Source organism: Zootoca vivipara, chromosome 17, assembly GCF_963506605.1.
Source record: "Zootoca vivipara chromosome 17, rZooViv1.1, whole genome shotgun sequence".
In the NCBI taxonomy this organism is placed as follows: Eukaryota; Metazoa; Chordata; class Lepidosauria; order Squamata; family Lacertidae; genus Zootoca; species Zootoca vivipara.
In genome coordinates, this window is record NC_083292.1 from 26,065,263 (window position 1) to 26,086,762 (window position 21,500).

General features: G+C 44.8%; 1 protein-coding gene across 2 annotated transcripts in view; it reads left to right on the top strand.

The window, feature by feature from the left end:
• F11R (F11 receptor) overlaps positions 1–17,589 on the top strand; it is a 32,984-nt gene extending 15,395 nt beyond the window's left edge. Inside the window, exons 2-9 of one of the 2 annotated variants that reach the window (XR_009556944.1) lie at positions 1–29; positions 2,303–2,410; positions 4,310–4,453; positions 8,239–8,441; positions 9,669–9,771; positions 11,625–11,732; positions 13,436–14,830; positions 16,482–17,589. The exon at positions 1–29 is cut by the window's left edge and continues 31 nt beyond it. Coding sequence is in view for 1 of the 2 variants with exons in the window: in XM_060269935.1 (XP_060125918.1) it covers positions 1–29; positions 2,303–2,410; positions 4,310–4,453; positions 8,239–8,441; positions 9,669–9,771; positions 11,625–11,736; positions 14,779–14,830; positions 16,482–16,517 (787 nt within the window). In the remaining variant the exon portion in view is untranslated. Of the gene's footprint in view, positions 30–2,302; positions 2,411–4,309; positions 4,454–8,238; positions 8,442–9,668; positions 9,772–11,624; positions 11,737–13,435; positions 14,831–16,481 lie in introns of both variants that reach the window. The other variant, XM_060269935.1, reaches the window with a different exon arrangement.
• The last annotated feature ends 3,911 nt before the right edge of the window (positions 17,590–21,500 follow it).

Here is a 21,500-nt window from a genome sequence, read left to right on the forward strand (position 1 = left end):
GACGCTTGTTCAAGTTCCCGAGAACAGCGGTAAGTCCCGAAAACAATGACTGTTTTCTCTTGCAACGAAGGGTTTCTGTGCTCTTATGGTCGGACCCCGCAGCCGCTTTCCCCCTCCAGATGTGTTGGACTACAACTCCCATCAGCCCCGGCATCATGCCAGCTGGGCTTATGGCTGCCAGCTAGGGCTGATGGGAGTTTGCTACAAAATGGCTGTGTAGGCCGAGGGGTTGGAATCCGAAACATGTGATGGTTGCTAGGCTTGGGTCAGGTGCCAGCCCAAGACATTTTTCTGCCTGAAGCGGAGACCAGATGCCACCCTGGTCCTGCCTCACTTGCAAAAGTTCTGCTGAACTGCTCAATTCCCAGGTCCTGCCTTCAGCTCTTCTCCCCCTCTGCAAGGGCTTTTCAGTCGTCCTGGTCGAAGGAGGCGGCTTCAGTCGGCTGTGTTGCAAGGCCCAGGGTGGGGCAAGGTGCCCCCCTCCCCCTGTTCCCCCAACATTCAAATATGGCAAGGTGCATCTTCACAACTCAGATCAGCGCTTCCACAACAACACACCCGTTTGCTTCCATTCCTCTGGAACGACCCCACAGCAGGATTTCCTTGCCCACAATCCTTTTCCCGCTCCCCACAGAAAACTGCTTTATACTGAGTCATGCAGGGGAAGCACCCAGCCCACCTTTCCTTGTATTGAGTCAAACCCTTGGTCCATCTAGCTCAGGGATGGCCAACACCCAAGAAACTGCGATCTACTCAGTGATCAGGTCAAAGTTGTTGACCTTTTTTTAGGAAGGAAGAAGGCCCATGGGGGGGGGGGGTTTCGGGTCAAAGTTGTTGAGCTTTTTCAGGGAGGAGGTAAAATGTTGAGCTTTTTTTAGGGGAGCCACACTTGTTCAGCTTCTTTGGGGGGAAGCCAATGGTCTACCAGTGATCTACCGGTACATCACGATCTACCTGTTGGACATGCCTGATCTAGCTCATGGGCAGCAGAGGCTCTCCAATAGTTTGCGGCAATAGGACATTCACAGCCTTACATGGGGATTGAACCCCGGGACCTTCTGCATGCAAGACAGATGTTCTGCCCCTGAGCTGCGGCCCCTTCTTCCCAATTCCTAATGCTTAAAAATGTTGTGTGTTCCTCTTTTCCATCTCTTTCTCCCACACCTCCTCCAATTTATTTTGTCAGCTGGATAATTTTAGAGCCTGGACTTAATGGCACCCCCCGCCCCTTTGTAAAACCATGTGTGCTCATTTGTTCTTGAAGCGTGTAATTAACACTTATCTTCATTCATTGTCCCCCTCCCCCTCACCATTCAATGCTTTACCAGCTGCTTCTAAAATCCTGAAGTGTTGCAGCAAAAAAACTGGCAAAAGCAGTTTGACTTCCCCCTGATGTGTGTGTTTTTCATTATTTAAGAAAGGCATACAGTACTGATACTTTGACAGGATGGTATATACGTGTTGGGGGGGGTGTGGTTTAGAAAAGGATAACATACCCTTAAGGTAAAGATAATAAAATGAGCATCAGTAATTAGGTATGTGCCTAATTAGGGGAGCCAATCAACATTAGCGCTGCCTACCAGGCCAATTCCATGCCAACTGCTATCTTTCCACAATGGCTAATTGATGTCTATTTTTAGCCATGTTTTTACTGTATGGTTTTACGTATGCAGATTTCACTTGGGTATCTATCTCCCTTGTGTTTCAAAAAGTACAGATAAAGAAGAGAAAAGTGTAAATCTAATTCAGATGAGCCTTCCAGTAAAGTATTAATGCATGTGGTGATACAAAACACATGCTTTTACAAAACACATTTCTTTTACATGCTGGATTCAGATTTAACAAAATTTTTCATCTGTCAAATGACAACTTGTCCCTAATAGTTATCCTCATCTACTTACCTGGAGCCACAGATACGAAGCCATTGATTTAGTGAATCTTCATCTCAAAAGTGCCCTGTAAATAGAATACAGTACTCTAAAGAATGTCCTTGAGGGGGAAAGAGAGTGTATTTTTGGAAAAAAACATTCTTCTAACCTTTGCAGTACATGAGAAAACATTTTTTTTTGCCAAAATTGTAGCCAGTTGTTTCCTGGGGCTTTTGTGCAGTAGCCCTGGGCCTGTTTAAAGGACATTCTGTTTCGGTGCCCACAACCCAGGTCTCGGGCAACTTCCTGGAGCTTGGATGATGTTGCTTCTTCTCTAGGAACTTGTGCCAGACTCTCCGGGTAATACATGTGTCCCAATGTGATGCTCTTCTCCCTCTTACCCGTGTTCTTCTTCCCTTTTAACATTTCTTTAGAAGCACGACTGCCTTGCAAGGCATACCAGGGCTCCGCAAGGCGTGTGGAGTGGAAATTCCAGGGGGATGGCTCCACAACACTGTTCTATTTTGACGGTCACTTCACAGGTGGGTAGTTTAACTGTGTGCACGTTCTTGTTTCGGAGGATGAGTTAATTCTAAAAGGGGGCTTTTGGGGTCCTAGAAGATAACTTCTGCTGAAGCTGGAACCCTTTATTCTTATTCTCTGCCATATGCGTCCTACCTGGATGAGTCTTAGGCCATAGGGAGAAACCAGTTGGGTCAGGAGAGGTGTACATCCAGGTTCCCTGATTCAAGGAGGGGTGGATGTTGTCCCTCTTCCCTGTTGAACATCTATCTGCCTTGCTGGGTCGTCTGTCCTGCTGTCTCCTCGCTTCCAGTGTTTGTAGTACCTGAAACTGAGCCTCTAAGGCAGAGTAGGGATGCTGTTGGCATACCAGCTACCTAACAGTCTTCCTTCCAGAGCTGGATTTGGCCTTCTTGGCTAGCTTTCCCAAGACCTTTCAAGATCTTCCTACACTGCTCAGATTTCAGCAGAGCTTGTATTTGATGCCAGATACTATTATTATTAAGGGACGCAGGTGGCGCTGTGGGTTAAACCACAGAGCCTAGTACTTGCTGATCAGAAGGTCGGTGGTTCGAATCCCCCCAACGGGGTGAACTCCCGTTGCTTGGTCCCTGCTCCTGCCAACCTACCGTAGCAGTTCGAAAGCACGTCAAAGTGCAAGTAGATAAATAGGTACCGCTCCAAGCGGGAAGGTAAACAGCGTTTCCGTGCGCTGCTCTGGTTCGCCAGAAGCGGCTTTATCATGCTGGCCACATGACCTGGAAGCTATATGCCGGCTCCCTCGGCCAATAATGCGAGATGAGCGCGCAACCCCAGAGTAACGCGGTCACGACTGGACCAAATGGTAAGGGGTCCCTTTACCTTTTATTATTATTATTGTTATTGTTATTATTTCACTTTACTCATAGAAATGACTCGAAGTGACTTAGACACAAAAAAAATTAGTAGCCAATTACAGTAAAGGCAATCAGTAAAATCAAAACTCATCCATGCACAAATAAAAGGCAGGTGAGCCATTCCACAAGTAGGGAGCCACCACGGAAAAGGCACATCCTTGTGTTGCCACCCTCCCTGTGCTGGTAGCACATGGAAAGGGGCCTTAATGACTTTGTTGTCATCAGATAGACACCCCTCGTGCCAAGGAACAATCAGGTGCCAATTTTAAGTCTCCCAATGATTCCTTCACAGCAATGTCTATCTGCCCCACACCTAGCATTGGGTGTGGGCAGTGGTGGGCCTACATTTTGTGGCCCTGAAGCTTGATCTGTTATGGGCCCCCCTTTGTAACCAGCAATAAGGTCTGGGTAACAGCTGCTACCTACTTCAATGGGGTTGTTCCACAACAGATTGCTACAATTTTTTCTTTAAAAAATTAACTACCACATCTCAGATTATGATTAAAATTGCTGTACTGGCTTATCTCACATGTCAAAAACAAAGCGAATAAAAAAATTCCTCTTTCCCCTGTGGAATACCTTCCCATCAGACATCAAGGAGAGAAAGAACTAATCCAGTTTATATGTATTGTAAGCCACCCCGAGTGGCTGGGGAAACCCAGCCAGATGGGCGAGATATTGTTATTAATAATATTATTGAGTTATGGGGGATAAAAATTAGGGAAATGTTATATACATACATGATGCATCATAGAATGATGAGATTGGGTCTACTAGACCCATTTTAAAAAACCAATATGGGCTAAATTCACTTCTGGGAGTCCTCCCGTGTTAAGTTGTTAGGTGAATGGGCCCTAGTTTGGAGAAAACAGCCTTATTCAGGGCCGCTACTAGGCAGAATTAGGCCCTGCAGTCTGACGATTCCACCAGCGCTGAGGTAAAAATATCACCACTTGTGCTCAAGTATTCCCTGGAAGAGCTTATTCCTGGGTGTTTTCTCATGGGCCTTCTTTCCCCCCACAGACCCTTACAAGGACCGTGTCCTGTACTATCCCAATGAACTCTTTTTCAAATCGGTGACTCGGAAAGACAACGGCCTGTACATCTGCGAGGTGGTCGTCACTCCGGAGGACTATCGGCATTCCTCTGTGCGGCTCGTTGTTCAAGGTACGAAATGTCATTTTATGTCCAGAATCCCCGCATGGCCCTGGCCACTGGCCTCCAGAAGCTCAACGGCCCAACCAGCTTGGTCCAAAGGTCTCTCAGTGCTCTTGTGTCAAGCAGCCAGTTAATGAGGAATTAATTATTTTAATACCTCAACCACAGCAATTGGTAGCCTCGCAACTGGATTACTGCAATACTCTCAGTGTGGGGCGGCCCTTGGGGTTGATTCAGAGGCTGAAGTGGGCACAGAATGTGGCAGCTTGTTGGGGGGAAAACAACCAACAGTATAGAACAGCTTGCTTGCAGGATTTGCACGGGTTGTCCATTTGCTACCAGGCCAAGCTATATGTACTAATACACAGTAAAAGGCCATATGCAGCTCAGGACCAGCTTACTTGAGAAACCACCTTGCCCCTTAATACTCCCAGGAAGATCGCTGTGGTCTGAAGGAGAATCTCTCCTGCAAGTTCCTAAGATCTCAGAATCCCACTCCACGGAGCAGGGCTGCCCCTGTTCTGAGGAAGAGCATTCCTACCAAGATAACGTCGGTCAGTTGCTCTTCCCTGGGAACTCTGGGAAACTGGAGCTCTGCAAGCGGAATAGTGGGGCATCCTAACAACTCTCGGCGCCCTTAAGAAACTACACCTCCCAGAATTCTTTGGGGGAAGCCATGACTGTCCAAAGCGGTATAACTCTGCTTTTAATTTATGGTGCGAAACTGACCTTAGTTAGAAGATGGCAACAATGACTGCAATATTGTTGGTGCAATATTGAGGAGGTCTCTTTCTGTGTATTCCTCACCCAGATCTAACTAGAGAACACGGAGAATAACAAGAAGGCTAGCTTTTGCCCTAACAATACAGCTGAAACTCGGAAAATTAGAATATCGTGGAAAAGCGCATTTATTTCAGTAACGCAACTTAAAAGGTGAAACCAATATGTGAGATGGATGCATGACATGCAAAGCAAGATATGTCAAGCCTTTATTTGTTGTAATTGTAATTATTAGTTGTTAGGCGGGTCAATTATAAATGGAATGTAATTAATGAAATGTAATAGCGATGGTTTTTTTTGTATTATTGTAACTATTTGTTTTATTACTGTGGAATTTCCAAAAGAAAGCATCTGTAAAAATTAAAATTAAAATAAAAAATAATAAGTTGCATTACTGAAATAAAGGCACTTTTCGACGATATTCTAATTTTCTGAGTTTCACCTGTATTTTGATGGGATGTTTCCACAAAGGCTGGATGTTTCCGCAAAGTAATAGTAATATTTATACCCCGCCCATCTCCCCCCACCCCCCCGCCACTCTGGGCAGCTTCCAACACACATTAAAATACATTAAAATATCACAGATTAAAAACTTCCCTAAACAGGGCTGCCTTTAGGTATTTTCTAAATGTCAGATAGTTGTTTATCTCTCTGACCTCTGGTGGGAGGGCATTCCAGAGGGTGGGTGATACTACCGAGAAGGCCTTCTGCCTGGTTCCCTGTAGCTTTGCTTCTCGCAGTGAGGGAACCACAAGAAGGCCCTCAGCGCTGGATCTCAGTGTCCGGGCTGAACAATGGGGGTGGAGACACTCCTTCAGGTATACAGGACCGAGCCATTTAGGGCTTTAAAGGTCAGCACCAACACTTTGAATTGTGCTTGGAAATGTACTGGGAGCCAATGTAGATCTCTCAGGACCGGTGTTATGTGGTCCCAGCGGCCGCTCCCAGTCACCAGTCTGGCTGCCGCATTCTGGATTAATTGCAGTTTCCAGGTCACCTTCAAAGGTAGCCCCACTTAGAGCGCATTGCAGTAGTCCAAGCGGGAGATAACCAGAGCATGCACTACTCTGGTGAGACAGTCTGCGGGCAGGTAGGGTCTCAGCTTGCGTACCAGATGGAGCTGGTAGACAGCCGCCCTGGACACAGAATTAACCTGCGCCTCCATGGACAGCTGTGAGTCCAAAATGACTCCCAGGCTGCGCACCTGGTCCCTCAGGGGCACAGTTATCCCATTCAGGACCAGGGAGCCCCCCACACCCACCTGCCCCCTGTCCCCCAGAAACAGTATTTCAGTCTCGTCAGGATTCAACCTCAATCTGTTAGCCGCCATCCATCCTCCAACCGCCTGCAGGCACTCACACAGGACATTCACCGCCCTCACTGGTTCTGATTTAAAAGAGAGGTAGAGCTGGGTGTCATCCGCATACTGATGAAAGAGTGGGTGTTTTTTCCCCTTCAGAGTTAGGCTTCCCATACAGTGGTGCACAAGCTTTGTTCAGGTGGTACATAGGAAGCTGCCTTATACTGTTGCTCCATCCAACTCAGTATTGTCTACACTGACTGGCAGCGACTCTCTGGGGTTTCAGCCAGGAGTCTCTCCCAGCCATTCCAGTAGGTGCTGGGGATTGAACTTAGGAGCTTCTTGGGGGCAAATGCTCTACCACTGAGCTGTGGCCCTTCCCCTGGTCCGTGGTGTGTCTGTAAAAATACAATGAAAAACAATGATCCAGGGTCTAGTGCTGGGCAATGCAATTGCAACAACAAGCAGAATTTCCCCCCAGATTTGTTTATTTGATTTTACATATTACAATTTACAGTCATACCACAACACCTTCCATAAGTAATAATAATAATTTATTATTTATACCCCGCCCATCTGGCTGGGTTTCCCCAGCTACTCTGGGCAGCTTCCAACAGAAATATTAAAATACAATAATTTATTAAACATTAAAAGCTTCCCTAAACAGGGCTGCCTTCAGATGTTCTCTAAAAGTCTGGTAGTTGTTTTTCTCTTTGACATCTGGTGGGAGGGCGTTCCACAGAGCGGGTGCCACTACCGAGAAGGCCCTCTGCTTGGTTCCCTGTTACTTGGCTTCTCGCAGCGAGGGAACCGCCAGAAGGCCCTCGGCGCTGGACCTCAGTGTCCAGGCAGAACGATGGAGGTGGAGACGCTCCTTCAGGTATACTGGACCGAGGCCATTTAGTGCTTTAAAGGTCAGCACCAACACTTTGAAGGACTGAAACTGCCTTGGTCGCACTGGTCGATGATCTCTGGCGGGCTAGGGACAAAGGTGAGAGCTGTTTCCTAGTTCTGCTGGATCTGCTAAGTACAAGATTCCCACTGTCTTCCTCCCCCTCTTTGGGTCCCATTGTTAAACTGCATCTTATATGATAATCCAAACAATTTGTATCTGCATTGTATCCATAGTTCTTGTTACCTTACAAGTGTTATTGCAATCCCACTAACGATTTTAATTGTTTGCAGTGGTCTCCAAGGTAAATTTTAAATCTCCCCCATTCCTTATTAAAATGTTGGTCTTCCTGATTTCTGATTTTCCCGATCATTTTTGCCATTTCAGCATAGTCCAGCAACTTGATCTGCCATTCTTCTCTGGTGGGGACTTTGTCTTCCTTCTATCTCTGGGCTAGCAGCATCCGAGCAGCTGCCGTTGCATACATAAACAGTATTTTCTGTTCCCTTGGAATTTTGGCACCCAGAATTCCTAACAGAAAAGCTCCTTGTGGTTTTTTTGGGGGGGGTAAAAGTTATTTTAAACATTTTATTCAATTAATTAGATATCATTTCCCATTAAAAGTCATTTAAGTGATCCACAAAGACCCTCAGCAATTTTCAAGTAGTCTGGGAACCTCTGGTTTAGAGCAAAGGAATTTAGGACCGGTGGAGTGCATGTTTTTCAAGTTGTCCTGCACAGCTGCTCGCCTTTCACAAACTAACAGCGTTCCTGCAACAACAACACCTTCGTTTCTCTAACGGACGTCTCTTGGCTTTGCAGTCCCGCCCTCGAAGCCCAAGGCCCAAGTGCCCTCTGTGGTCACCATTGGCAGCAAAGCGGTTCTCACCTGCGTGGAGACAGACGGCTCCCCGCCTCCCACCTTCACCTGGTTCAAAGACAACATCCCGATGCCCGAAGACCCCAAAACCAACTCCCTGTTCAGGAATTCATCCTACACGATGGATCCCAAGACTGGGCTTCTGGTAGGGTCTTAAAAACAGGCTCTAAGCTTTGTGAATTCTGCCATTTTTTAATTTTTTATTTTGCAGGGTGGTGGTGCTGACTTTGGAGTTGGGGGTGGGGAGAGAGGAAGAAGGGGCGGGAACCCGTTGCGTTCTGGACTCATTTTTTATTTTAGGTTTATTTATTCCTTAACAAACACTGCTTAACTGTAGAAAATACCTCAAAGCGCTTACTACATTATTCATACTAAGATGGTTACACAGTGTAATTCTGCTCTGGCAAGCTTTTGAAGGCCTTTGGTTGGGAGTGGGCAAGTGGGGGCTGTTGGAAAGTTTGGCAGCCTTGTGTGTTGAAAAATAAGGTGTCCTTGGGTATGAGGCTTGTTGAGAAGGGAGGCCGGTTGTGAGGAATAGTAAGTCTTCTACTCTCAGTTATGCTACCTTAATGCCACACACACACTAGTCTTTATTTTATTTTGCCTTTATGTCCCACCTTTTTCTCCCAAGGTGGCTTTTGTGGTTCTTCCCCACACCTCATTTAGCTCCCCACAACAACCCTGTGAGACTGTGAGGCACTGACTGGCCCTCAAGATCACCCAGGGAGCTTCATGGCCGAGTGAGGATTTGAACCCTGGTCTCCCAGGTCCTAGTCCGACACTCTAACCACTACGCCACGCTGCCTTACTTAAGGCGCCATGATGCCACTTTAGATAGTCATGGCTTCCCCCAAAGAATGTTATTTTCAAGGGTGCCGAGAGTTTTTTTGGAGGCCCTCCTATTCCCGTCACAGAACTACCAACTTTCCAGAGTTGCCTAGGAAGAGCAGTCGGCTGTTAAACCACGCTGGGAATTGTAGCTCGGCGAGGGGAATAGAGGATCTCCTAACAAGTCTCAGCACCCTTAACAAACTACAGTTCCAAGGATCCTTTTTGGGAGGGGGAAGCCAAGACGTTTTAAAGGGGCCTGGGTTTCTTTGGGAGAACACAAAAGTGGGGTTGGAGGGGGCGAAGATAATGCCCCCATACTAAGTATAAAAAAGGCAAGAAGTAACTATTGTGCTGCTTGCATGCTGTTTTAAATCAAACTATGGTTTGAAGGTGAGCACACAGCAGGCTGGCATGGGCTGAAATTGCAGATTCCTTGCGCCTCCTTCCCCATTACTGCTGGCTTTCGAGTAGACAAGAGAGGTCTCCTGACCCCTGGGAATTGCGTGCTGCTGAGACCCCTCTCTTTCTCCCTCTCTTTCAGGCTTTTGAGCCCGCGATGGCCTATGACGCTGGGGACTACTACTGCCAGGCGGACAACAAAGTCGGGGTCCCCCAGAAGTCTGACACAGTGCGCATGGAGACCAGTAAGTAGGCCCAACTGGTGGTGGGTTGCCTTGACGGCCGGCTCTGTTGTTTGACTGTGGAGGGAACGAACGCCTGAGAGCAGATCTTTGCAACCTAAGCCTTTACAGATATTTACGAAAAACGCATAAGTATATAATATGCCAGAGCTTCCCTTATATTTTATTTAGGTTTTAAGGGTTTCGGAGGATGAAGGCACTGGAAACAGTTTACTTAATAATGTTAGCTCTCTCTTTTGTGCCTAAATATATGTGTATCCCAGGAATGATGTGAAAGAGTTAATTGCAATTTTAGATTTGACTAGTGTATTATCTGTTGCAGTTGCCCACTTTTCACTTACATTGTATTCGTTCGTTTTTGTGTGTGTGTGTGTGTGTGTGTGTGTGTGTGTGTACACACACACACACACAAAAGCAACAACATGGTACTATAACAGTTGGTACACACAAGCAACATTCATGGTACTATAACAGTTGACAATTAAAATAAAAATGGAAAGGAATATCTAGAACTAAACGTAATGGGAGTACATTTCCAAAATCAAACAAAATAAATTAATATCACATGGTTGCAAATGTGTACATTATCCTGTACCTTATTCCTCCAGTACATTATAAAAAGACTCCCATTTCTCAATACTTGTTGTCTCCCCTCTGTTTTTCTTACCATCTGTGTAAGCTTAACCATGCATATACTGTGTCCCAAGGCACTGTATTTTTCGCTCCATAGGACGTACCTGACCATAGGACGCACCTAGTTTTTTAGAGGAGGAAAACAAGAAAAAAAATATTTTGCTTTCTTGAATTGTTGTCCTAGGTGCAGCTCTAGCGTGGGCTCTGGCTTTTGCACGGGCTCTGGGCAGGCTCTGGCTTTTGTGCGGGCTTGGGCTCTGCACAGACTCTGGCTCTCGCATTCGCTCCATAGGATGCACAGGCTTTTCCCCTTCCTTTTGGGGAGGGAAAAAGTGCGTCTTATGGAGCGAAAAATACGGTGTGTGTGTATATAGCCAGTTATTACTTCATTATGTTCTAGTATTCTTTTTATGAATATGAAAATTTCCGAATATGAAAATTTGGTGCTCTCAGAGGGAGCTTAACATCCCTCCCTCGTTGTATACAGCCTTGGTCGATATTAGGATACGGGGATTTAGAAGGTGCTTTCCACTATTGGGGAAAAAAGGTCAGGAATTTCCCAAGATGAGTTGGGATTGGAATAGGGGACGTAAGATCACAAACAATAGTATCTGGGTGACAGGGCAGGAATGACGACAAGATACCTGAAGCTAATCCAGTAATTGGCGTTCCAAGTACATTCTAGTATGTGTCTTTGGAAAAAACAGGATAAGGCCACAGAAGCCCAGTAGGAATGGGGAATTACCAGATAAAGAGGAAAGTTATTACAAGTGTGGGGTGGCACCCCCAAGGCAGTTGGCCAAAGGTGGCAACAGGCCTCAGGCGGGAAAAAAACCCATCATTAGACAACCCTGCTGTAAAGAAAGAAATGAGTAAGAAACAAAATCTCCCTATGTGTTAGGTTTGCTACCCCACTTCAGCCAAAGTTGAAGGAGAAAACCTCCAATGAATTAGAGTCGGTCCAGGGTATACAGGTGTACAGGTGTCCTCCGGACGGACTCTCCTTCATTGGAGGTTTTGAAGCAGGAGTTTGGATGGCCGCCTGCCAGGGATTCTTTAGCTGTGACTCCTGCATCGCACTAGAATCGCCCTCGGGGTCCCTTCCAACCCTACAATTCTGTGATTCTATGCCGTTTTGCCAGACTGCTGTAGCGTCTTGCAGTGTAACAGTCTCCTTTTTGGAATTACGGAAGAGCTGAGTACCACCTTCCTTTTGTGTGCAGGTGAAGTCAACGTGGGCGGCATCGTTGCTGCTGTGGTGGTGCTTCTCATCGTCCTAGGCCTGGTGATCTTTGGGGTCTGGTTCGCCTACACCCGGGGCTTCTTCAGCAGTAAGTAGCAGGCTATGCGCTTTAACCGATCACGTCAGGCAATGTTTAGTCTGATTATATATGTGGCTTTCTCCATCGATGTGGCCTGGCAAGGTTTTCTGGGCTTGGCGTTTGGTTTAATATCCCATGCACTTCCCCAAATAGGCGGGAGGCTGCAATATGGGGATAACATTGGACTACCTTACATGGTTGTCGAATCGTGGCCATAAATAACATAGGTGAGGTGCTTGTAAGGCTCTTAAACAATCCTGTGAGGCAGCAGTGCAAGCTGGTGGCTGAGGGGGGCTGTAGCCAATAACCTCTGGGAAGAACCATGCTGGCAAAAGCTGACCTAAGCTGCATTTAAACATTGCCCAAACATGTGATGAACTTGAAACTGTCATGGCTTCCCCCAAAGAATTTTGGGAGCTATAGTTTATTAAGGGTGCTAAGAGTTGTTAGGAGGCCCCTGTCCTTCTCCCAGTGCTACTGTTCCCAGGAATATTGTTATTCCACTTAGGCAATTGCAGCGCTTTGTGCAGCTCTTTGGGGAATTGGGGGGGGGGGGTCTCCTAGCAACTCTGCACCCTTAACAAACTATAGCCAGGCCACATTCATGCCATACGTTTATTATAGCAGTATAATATCACTTTAAACTGTCATGGCTTCCCCCAAAGGATCCTGGGAAAGGAAGTTTCTTAAGAGTACCTTATTCCCCTCAGAGGGCTACAATTTCCAGAGTGGATTAATACAGTAGTTATTTCATATTCCCAGATTTGGAGTCCAAGAAATAGTCTTTAGGTGAAAGTTTTAAGATTAAGTACTGTTGAGAATCTTCTTTATTAAAAAGTGGTAGCTTTGAGAGCTGCACAGAGGACAAGGTCTCGGCCTAGCTCCTCACAGGAAACTCTGCATACAAGCAGAGAGGATAGCTTTTTAGAGACATGTTACAAAGCATCAAAGCAAGTGTCACAAATATGACCGCAAGCAGTCAGTTTAGGCTTGGAACAATTCGAGAGGGAAGTTGATCAGCAAATCAGCTGAACATGACTTTTTGCAGTCTAGACAGTAGAACATCTGAGGTACTTTCAGAAGATACCACTGCATTCCTTCCTTCTCCTTTTCTGAAAAGCTCAAAACATCACATCTTCTCCCTCTCTCCTGTGTCCAACCCCTTTCAAGAAATAGGAACAGAGTTTACTGGGGATAGTCAAGCGCCCCCAAAGTCCAAGTAGATCCTAACCCAATTTTTTCATCCACACTGGGAACTCTGCACATTGTACGTTTCCCAGGATTCTCTGAGGGAAGCCATGACTGTTCAAATGATACAGTCCTGCTTTAAATGTAGAGTGTGAATGCGGCTTGGCTATAGTTTGCTAAGGGTGCTGAGAGTTGCGAGGAGGACCCCCCCCCCCAATTCTCTTCCCAGAGCTACAATTCCCAGACTTCCCTGAGAAGAGGGGTTGACTGTTAGACCACTCTGAAAATTGTAGTTCTGGGAAGTGGGAAATATGGGTGTTTCTTCAGAACTCTTCAGCACCTTGGCAAACTACAGCTCCCAGAACTCTTATGGGGAAGGAGCCATGAATGTTTAAAGGGGTGTCAATGTGCTTTGAATGTATGGTGCAAATGTAATTGTAAGAAGAAGAAGATTTGCCCAACTGAATCGAGGAAACTGAAGTTTGCGTTGTTGGCTAAAGTTTTGTTTTCCCCCTCTTTTTCAGAAAGAAGAGAGTGAGTAGAAGCTTGACCAGTTGGCAGTGGCGTCTCCTCCACCAGAACCCTTCTTCCCAGCCCACATTGCCTGCCTCTCTCATCCCCTCCCCATATATTCCTCCTGCCCCGAAAACTCTTGGCTGAGGCTTGGGGGCCACTGGGCTCCCCTTGGCCTCATTCCTAGCCACCGAAGAGGGTGGTGGGAGTGGTGCTTGCGGAAGGAGCCACGGTGCGCCAGCCTCCCAGTGGGAGCCTCTGGGTGTCAGGTGCCCAGAGTTATTTATTAACGAACTTGTATACATTGCTTATATGCCAAAAGGGGTTGCATCTGGTGTTAGCCCTACTCAGAGTAGACCCACTGAAATTAACCGGCATGGCTAAGGTGCGTCTGCTCTAAATAGGGCCACATTCATGCCATGCATTTAAAGCGCTGTGGTGCCACTTTAAAACAGTTATGGCTTCTTCACCCAAAGAATCCTGGGAACTGTAGTTTGTTAAGTGTGCTGGGAGGTGATAGGACACCCGTATTCCCCTCACAGAGCTACAGTTACCAGAGTGGTTTAGCACTCAATCTCGCTTCACAGGGAACTCTGTTGACTTGTGTTAAGCGCCAACAGAGTGATGCAGCAGCAAAAAAAGCTAATGCGATTCTAGGCTGCATCAACAGAAGTAGAATGTCCACCTCAAGAAAAGCCAAAGTGCCACTTTGTTCTGCCTTGTTTAGACCCCCACCTGGATTCTTATGTCCAGTTTGGGGCACCACAGTTTAAGAAGGGTGTTGACAAGCTGGAAGATGTGCAGAGGAAGGTGACCAGGATGGTCAGAGGCCTGGAGACCAAGCCTTATGAGGAATGGTTGAGGGAGTTTGGGATGTTTAGCCTGGGTGAGAGAAGACTTAAGAAGTGATAGGATAGCCATCTTCAAATATTTGAAGGGCTGTCACATGGAAGATGGAGCAAGGTTGTTTTCTGCTGATTCAGAGGTTGGGACCCAAATTGATGGATTAAAATGACAAGGAGATTCCAACTAAACATTAGGAAGAACTTTCCGATGGTAAGGCCTTTTGACAATGGAACAGACTACCTGAGAAGGTGGACTCTCCACTACAGGTTTTTAAGCAGAGGTTGTCAGGGGTTTTTGAGCTGTGGTTCCTGCATTGCAGAGGGCAGGACTAGATGACCCTTGGTGGCCCCTTCCAACTCTGCAATCTGTGAATTGTATGGTGTTGACTATGGCCTGGGATTTAGCTGAATGGCACCCTCAGCATTCCGCCTTCTGCCTCCGCTTCTGGGATATCTTCCTCTATTGCCAGGTCCCTGCCTCTAATCTCTCATTTCTCCACCTGTTTTAGCACCACCAGCAATAAGAAGGTCATTTACAGCCAACCTTCTACCCGAAGTGATGTAAGTAGAACAGGAACTTGCTCTGTTCTTTCCCCAGAAAAGCTGGTTTTGTTAGGCGTGGCAGTGATGTAATATATGAGTGGTGTTTTTGGCAGCCTCCGACTGGGAGGAACGATGGGGCCACTCAAGTCTCTGGTGGGTTTGCAAACATGCTCATGAATTTATTTCTTTATTTGGAAGAGCAAAAGGTGGGACGTGATATTGTTTAAAGCAGGGCTAGTCAACCTTTTTATACCTACCACCCACTAATGCATCTTTCTTGATGGTAAAATTTCCTTACCGCCCACCAGTGCTCAATGGAAGGAGGATTCAGCTTGTGCCGTAGAACCCCCTACCGCCCACCTAGAATCCTGAAATGCCCACTAGTAAACTCCTGGTTTAAAGAGTACCTATGTAGGTTCTCTCAGACAGCACACACCAACTTGGGGGATTTCCCAGACCAGTGGTTTCCAAATTTTTGGGGGGCCACTGCCTCCTTTGTGCCATAAACCCACCCCCAGTGCCCCCCTACCCAACCCAGTAAAATGATTTTTTCAGAATTGAAGTTCAAAACAGTAACAAACTGATTGCATGCTTATTTGAAAAATAAATACATGCTAAAATAAATATATGACCTGATCTAACCTTATAGATTAGATAGCTAGATAGATAGATCACAGCAAAGAATATTGCATGAAAAATATCTTGACACATTCTTACTAACCAAAACATAAGGGGTGAATGAAGCTTATAGCAAAGAATATTTATTTATTTAAAACTACCAAGCATGCATAAACCCTCACCGACCACAGATGTACAATAACTAATTTATAAGAAAATAAATAGCTGTTACTAATCATTGGCTATCTTGTGACAACTCAGCATCATAACTACAAACGTGACCAAAGGAAATAGCTTTGAAAGTGATGAGAGGGGGTAAAACTTTAAATATGAAGCAAGGGAGGTGTTTTGCTCTAGGCTCTAGCCTGGTCATTTGTTAAATAAGTGATCTGTGTGGTTGGAGGGGCCCACCTGCAACGCCCCCTTGCTTGTTAGACCTCCCCTCCCCAAGGGGTGGTTCTGCCCACTTTGGGAATCACTGGTCTGGAGAAAAAGCATTGGCTGTGTCCAAGCTACAGGTTCTGATGTTCGGTGGCTGTTTCTGGCTGGGTTTCCCCAGCCACTTTGCGTGGCTTGCAGCATATCTAAAAACATAATAGTAATTCAGTGCCCCAGCTTCAGCACACAGTCACACACACCTGTGACAGCAAGCCCACCTTAACAGGGTTTGTTGTAAGAATTACAAGAAGCCAATGTGTGTGACAAGTTTTGAACGCTTGGAAAGTGCAATATCAGGGCAAAGTGTTTCTTATTAAACACTGTGCCATCCTTTTCTGGCCATTGTTCGCAATCGTGGCATGCTGGTGGTGCAAGATCCCTCCCGAGGACGGGAGCAGATGCAGGCGTACAGCTAAGAGCTGTGAGAATTATGCACCTTGGAACTTTGGGATTCTGAATTTATGCGGTCTGGCTCTCTACAGCAGCCTCCCCCAAGCTGGCTGAGGACTGATGAGAATTGTAGTCCCAAAAGCCCCAGCTGGGGGGAGGCTGCCCTGCTGGCTTTCTCATGCTATCTAACTTAGAGGTTTCTTCTCTCTCTCTCATTTTCCAGGGTGAATTTAAACAGACGTCTTCCTTCTTGGTCTGATCTCCACTCTCATGTTGCCTTCCACCATGTATTAAAGTCTAACCTCTCCCTCCTCTTGAGGTTGTTGTAAATGTTCCTTATGAATCTTTGTAATTAAGTGTGATTTTTTAAAAAAAGCTGTTTTTAAGAAAAGATGAAGTGTGCTGTTATGAATTTTGTTTTCAATGCTTTAAACCCTTGGTCACTACTCAGCTGAAGAGCTGGTCATTAGGGGCCTGACCATTGAGTGCAATCCTAACCGTGCCTACTCCGAGGGTCATACGCAATGAAGTTTTTACACTGAAATTAAGAGACCCAATTTCAGTAGCAAATGCAAACAGCCACCGCAGTGTCTCTCGTTTGGGTGGAATTAACAGTGAAGGGACTATTGCTGTCTTGTAAAACTTCATTGAATACCACCGACCCAGTCCTATTGAATTCAGTGAGGTTAGGATTGCAGCCTGAAAAACTTGTTTAGGGGCTCCTAGGCTTACCTTTTGACCTTTGCAAGCTGCCGAGGTTTGACCTGTAGGACATTGCCTTTTGGGATGTCAGTGGCATCCCAGAATCTGAGATGGTTTAAGGCAGAATTGTACCTGTGAAATCCCTTCCTGACCTTGAGCCCCTTCTACCTCAGATTGGCTTCCAAAAAGGAGAGAATTGGTTTTGAGAGCAGAATTAATAATCGTGTCTGGATGCTTCCTGGAAGAGTCAACGAGGGGCCAGAGGATATCGATAAATCTACCGCCACACAGTGCGAAATTGTATTGCCTTGTAGCTGCGATCCAGAACAGAATTAGAATACCCAGTCCTAACCACATCTACCTGGAAATCAGTCTTGTTGCATTAAGTCAGGGTTACTCCCAGGTACAGGATTGCAGCTGTGGCCCATTAATCTGAGAGTTCCTGCATGTGTAGCTGTGGGGTGGATTGGGGCCGGTGTTAGTGGTGGCTTTTATGCTGTGTTAGAGAGTTGGCCTTCAAACTTGAGAGTTCTATCGTATGTGCCTTTTATAAATACCGCTACGACGTTCTTGTGTCATTTTGTATGCTGGGAACAGAATTGAAAATAAACATTGCCCTTCCGTTTGAACCCTGTCTTCTGTGTTTAAATATGTTTTGCGCTTTGAGTATCGAGTAACAGTCACAAGCGGGCAGCGGGTGTCTCAGGGGCGCGAGGCCAACTCCAAACCAGTGTGGTTGTGACTGTGATCGGGTGTGAGCCTTGGGCTGAGGCTGGAAAGTGGTTTGATTTTGTGTTGCAGGGGGGCTTCAAGGCAGCTTGTAAGCCTGGTTTGCTCAACCCATTGTTTGGCCAAACGAATCCGTTCCCACAAGGGCATGATTGGAGACCTGTTATCCTTGTTCACGGAGGAAGGAAAGGGAGAGAGTGGGAATCTCCTCCTTGAAACGGCAAACCGTGGTTTGGTGCTACCTCTGAATAGCCTCAAAATTTACCCAGTGAAGGAAAGTGGAGGGAGAGAAACTGCCACAAACATACATCTCAACCAGTCCAGTTAATGGTTCCTGTTTGCTTATATCCCAAACAGGCCTGTGCAGGGTTGGGAATAATGGCAGTTATTGGGGCGCCAGGTTGAGAACGTCGGGTTCAGCATTATGTGAAACTTTTGGGCTTCTTGGCTCCTCTCTTGATGTGGAAAGTTTTGCTTCTGTTTTCAACTAACTCCACAGATTCCCTTTCCTTGAACCTGGCTAATAGTGACATGTTCCCTATCCCTGAATGAAAGCTTGCAGTTTAGGTGGGTCTAGATTTATGCATTTTGTTCACAGAAGGCAACCCCATAATTGAAGGCATCTGGGCAGCTCATAAGAATCAAAAGGAGCGAAGTGCAATAAAATGGCAACACGTGAGATACAATGCCATGATGAAGCCCACAAGTCGGCAGCCCTCTGCTGATTTACCAAATCCCTTTTGAACCTGATGGCGCTGGTTTCTGAATAAACATGTATAGACTTAACACTACCAAGCAGAGAAACAAGAACTCTGCAGCAACCACAGACAGGCCTACTTTGTCTGTGGAACTAATATAGCAGTGGATATCGTGCTGGATTCCTCTGGGTCAAAGTTTAAACTGTAATCACCTTGGGGCAGAGAGCTGCCCTTTTTTTGTTCATTGCACTTAAATTGCAATATGCAAATAATAGCACCCTGATATGCAAATAATAGCACCCACACCTTCCCATTAAGAGATTTGTGAACTTCCCTCCTTTTCGCAATTTCTCTATTGTTCCTCAAATGTTCCTTTAATTAAACAAGTACGCTGGGAATTATATTAGGGAATTGTGTGTGTGTGTGTGTGTGTGTGTTTGTCACTGGCTCACAAAAGCACTGAAAAGTGACACACTGCCCTCTGCTGGCCTAGCTATAAAACTCTTTAGACTCCCATCACTTTCCTGGCTGATTGCAGTATTATTATTATTATTTATTATTACAAGTGTATGTTATTATCACAATATATTAAACACCTTCTAAACCACCATCTTAAGCAATTTACACATAAGACAATTAAAAACAGTTAAAAACACAAAAATAACAAATACATTTAAAATGAGATTAAGGCCCTAACAAATGGACACTTGTGACAAAGACCCATTTATCCATCTAGGAAAGCCTGTTGGAATAAATATATCTTCAATTATTTCTGGAAAGTGCAGAGCATGGGCGTCTTGTTGTATTTTGATGCTATTCTACAGGACAGGAGTAGCCACACTAAAAGCCCTGATCCAAGTTCCTGCAGAGTGGGCTTCTGAGATCTTTTATTTATTTATATTTTATTGTTTTATTCATTTAATGTACAATCTTTACTCCAGAAGACTTCACATCCAAAATAAAGCAATATATAATGAAACCTTAAGTCTCATGTTTACATTTATACAGCTCTTCTCAGCTTCCCTTATTCTGGTATTCCTTGATGTTTGTCTCCTTCTTTATTCTTAATCTCTTAGATCTCATATATAGCATTAACAATTTTTCAATTAATTCCTTCACCTCCCTCCCCCAGAACCCATTGCTTCCTTCCACCCATATGCGATCTTCTTTACATAGTGTTACTTTTTTGTTGCATTAATAACTGTTTATGTTTGTTATTCGATATTTGTTATGATGTTATCATATCTCCTTGTGCCCTTTAACCTATTGCATATTAATTTTAAGCTCCGAAACCGACTCTTTCCATGTAAACCTTTACACATTCCCACTCTTTGTAAAATTTTTGATTAGGACAACGTCTAATTGATGCCGTTAACTTTGCCATCTCCGCAAATTCTCAAATTTTGGCTCGCCATTCTAGTAATTCTGGCATTTTGTCTGTTTTCCCATTTTTGCCACTAATATTCTGGCCGCAGCTGTTGTGTAAAGGAATACATTCCTTTTGTCCTTGGGGAAGTCACTAGTTGTTAAGCCCAGCAGATATGCACCTGGCTTTTTAGAGATTGAACTCCTGAATAGCTTTTTGAGCTCTTCGTGTACCACATTCCAAAATTGTGGCATGCATATGACACAATGTCTCCACCTTCTGAGATCTTTGGATCTTCCAGGAGAGAATCTCCTGTAGACCACAGCAATCTGCTGGATGTATAAGGGATAATCCAGTCGCTCAGGTAAGCTGGTCCTGAGATGCATGTTAATACATGTGACTAGAACTTGGCCTGGTAGCCTTTATTAGATTTAGAAGGATTCAACAACAGAGCCGATTGGCATGCATATTTATGGTATGATAAGAAAAAAACACATAAAGGATTTACAAATCATGTGATAAGAAGAACATTATTTGAAGTTTGGGAAAGGAATAAGATGCTGTTAGAGACTAAGACTCCATGGTGGATTTCACCAGTGGATGTATTTACTGTGAAAAAGGTGAATATGGAAGGAGAGAGATTAACATATGAAAAAATTCTAAGGAAATCAGAACAAGGATGGAAATTGAAAACATATGAAGAAATTAAAGACTCTTTAACTAGTTGGTTGCAGTACCACCAAATAAATGATATATTTTCTAAAGATAAAAAGATAGGTTTTGAGGATAAAAAAATCCAAATTCCACATAGAGCTGCTAGAGGGCAAAACAAAATTATTGTCTAGAATGTATGATTTGTTGTTAGAATGGCATACAAAAGATGAATTGACAAAAGAGGCGATGATTAAGTGGGCAAAAGATTTTGGGCACAATATAGATTATGACTGTTGGTTGAAGCTGTGGAACCAAACATTAAAATTTACTGCATGTACCGCATTGAAAGAGAATATTTGGAAAATGATATATAGATGGTATTTAACTCCAGTGAAATTGTCTAAAATGTATAGAATGAATGATAGAAAATGCTGGAAATGTAAGGAGGAGGGAGATTTTTATCATATGTGGTGGAAGTGCAACAAGGTCAAAGAATTTTGGGAAATGATATATAATGAACTGAAGAAAAATTTTAAATACACCTTTCCCAAAAAACCTGAATCATTTCTGTTAGGAATGATAGGTCAAGAAATTAAAAGAGAGGACAATGTATTATTTTTATATGCAACAACCGCGGCTAGGACTTTATTAGCCCAAAAATGGAAGACACAGGAATTACCGACGATTGGAGAGTGGCAGACAAAAATGATAGACTATGCTGAATTAGCGAGACTTACGAGCGGGATCCGGAACCAGGGGGAAACAAAGTTCCTAAAAGACTGGAGTAAATATGTGGACTACATGGAAAAGAACTGTAGAAGTTTAAAAACTCTTACAGGGTTGAAGTAAATCCTGCGAACTGAATTTAAGAAGAGGAAATAAAAAACTGCGGGATAAGCTTTGATTAGAAAACCTTATGAGGGGATGGAGGGAAGTCACAGTGAAATACATGTTACTGTGTTATGGTGTTATTTGTTATGTTTAAATGTGTATTAATTGGAAAATCTAATAAAATGTTATTTAAAAAAAAATAGAACTTTGCCTGGTAGCGGCCAGTGTGTCATGTGCAGGCCTTCTAGCAACTCAGGTCTCT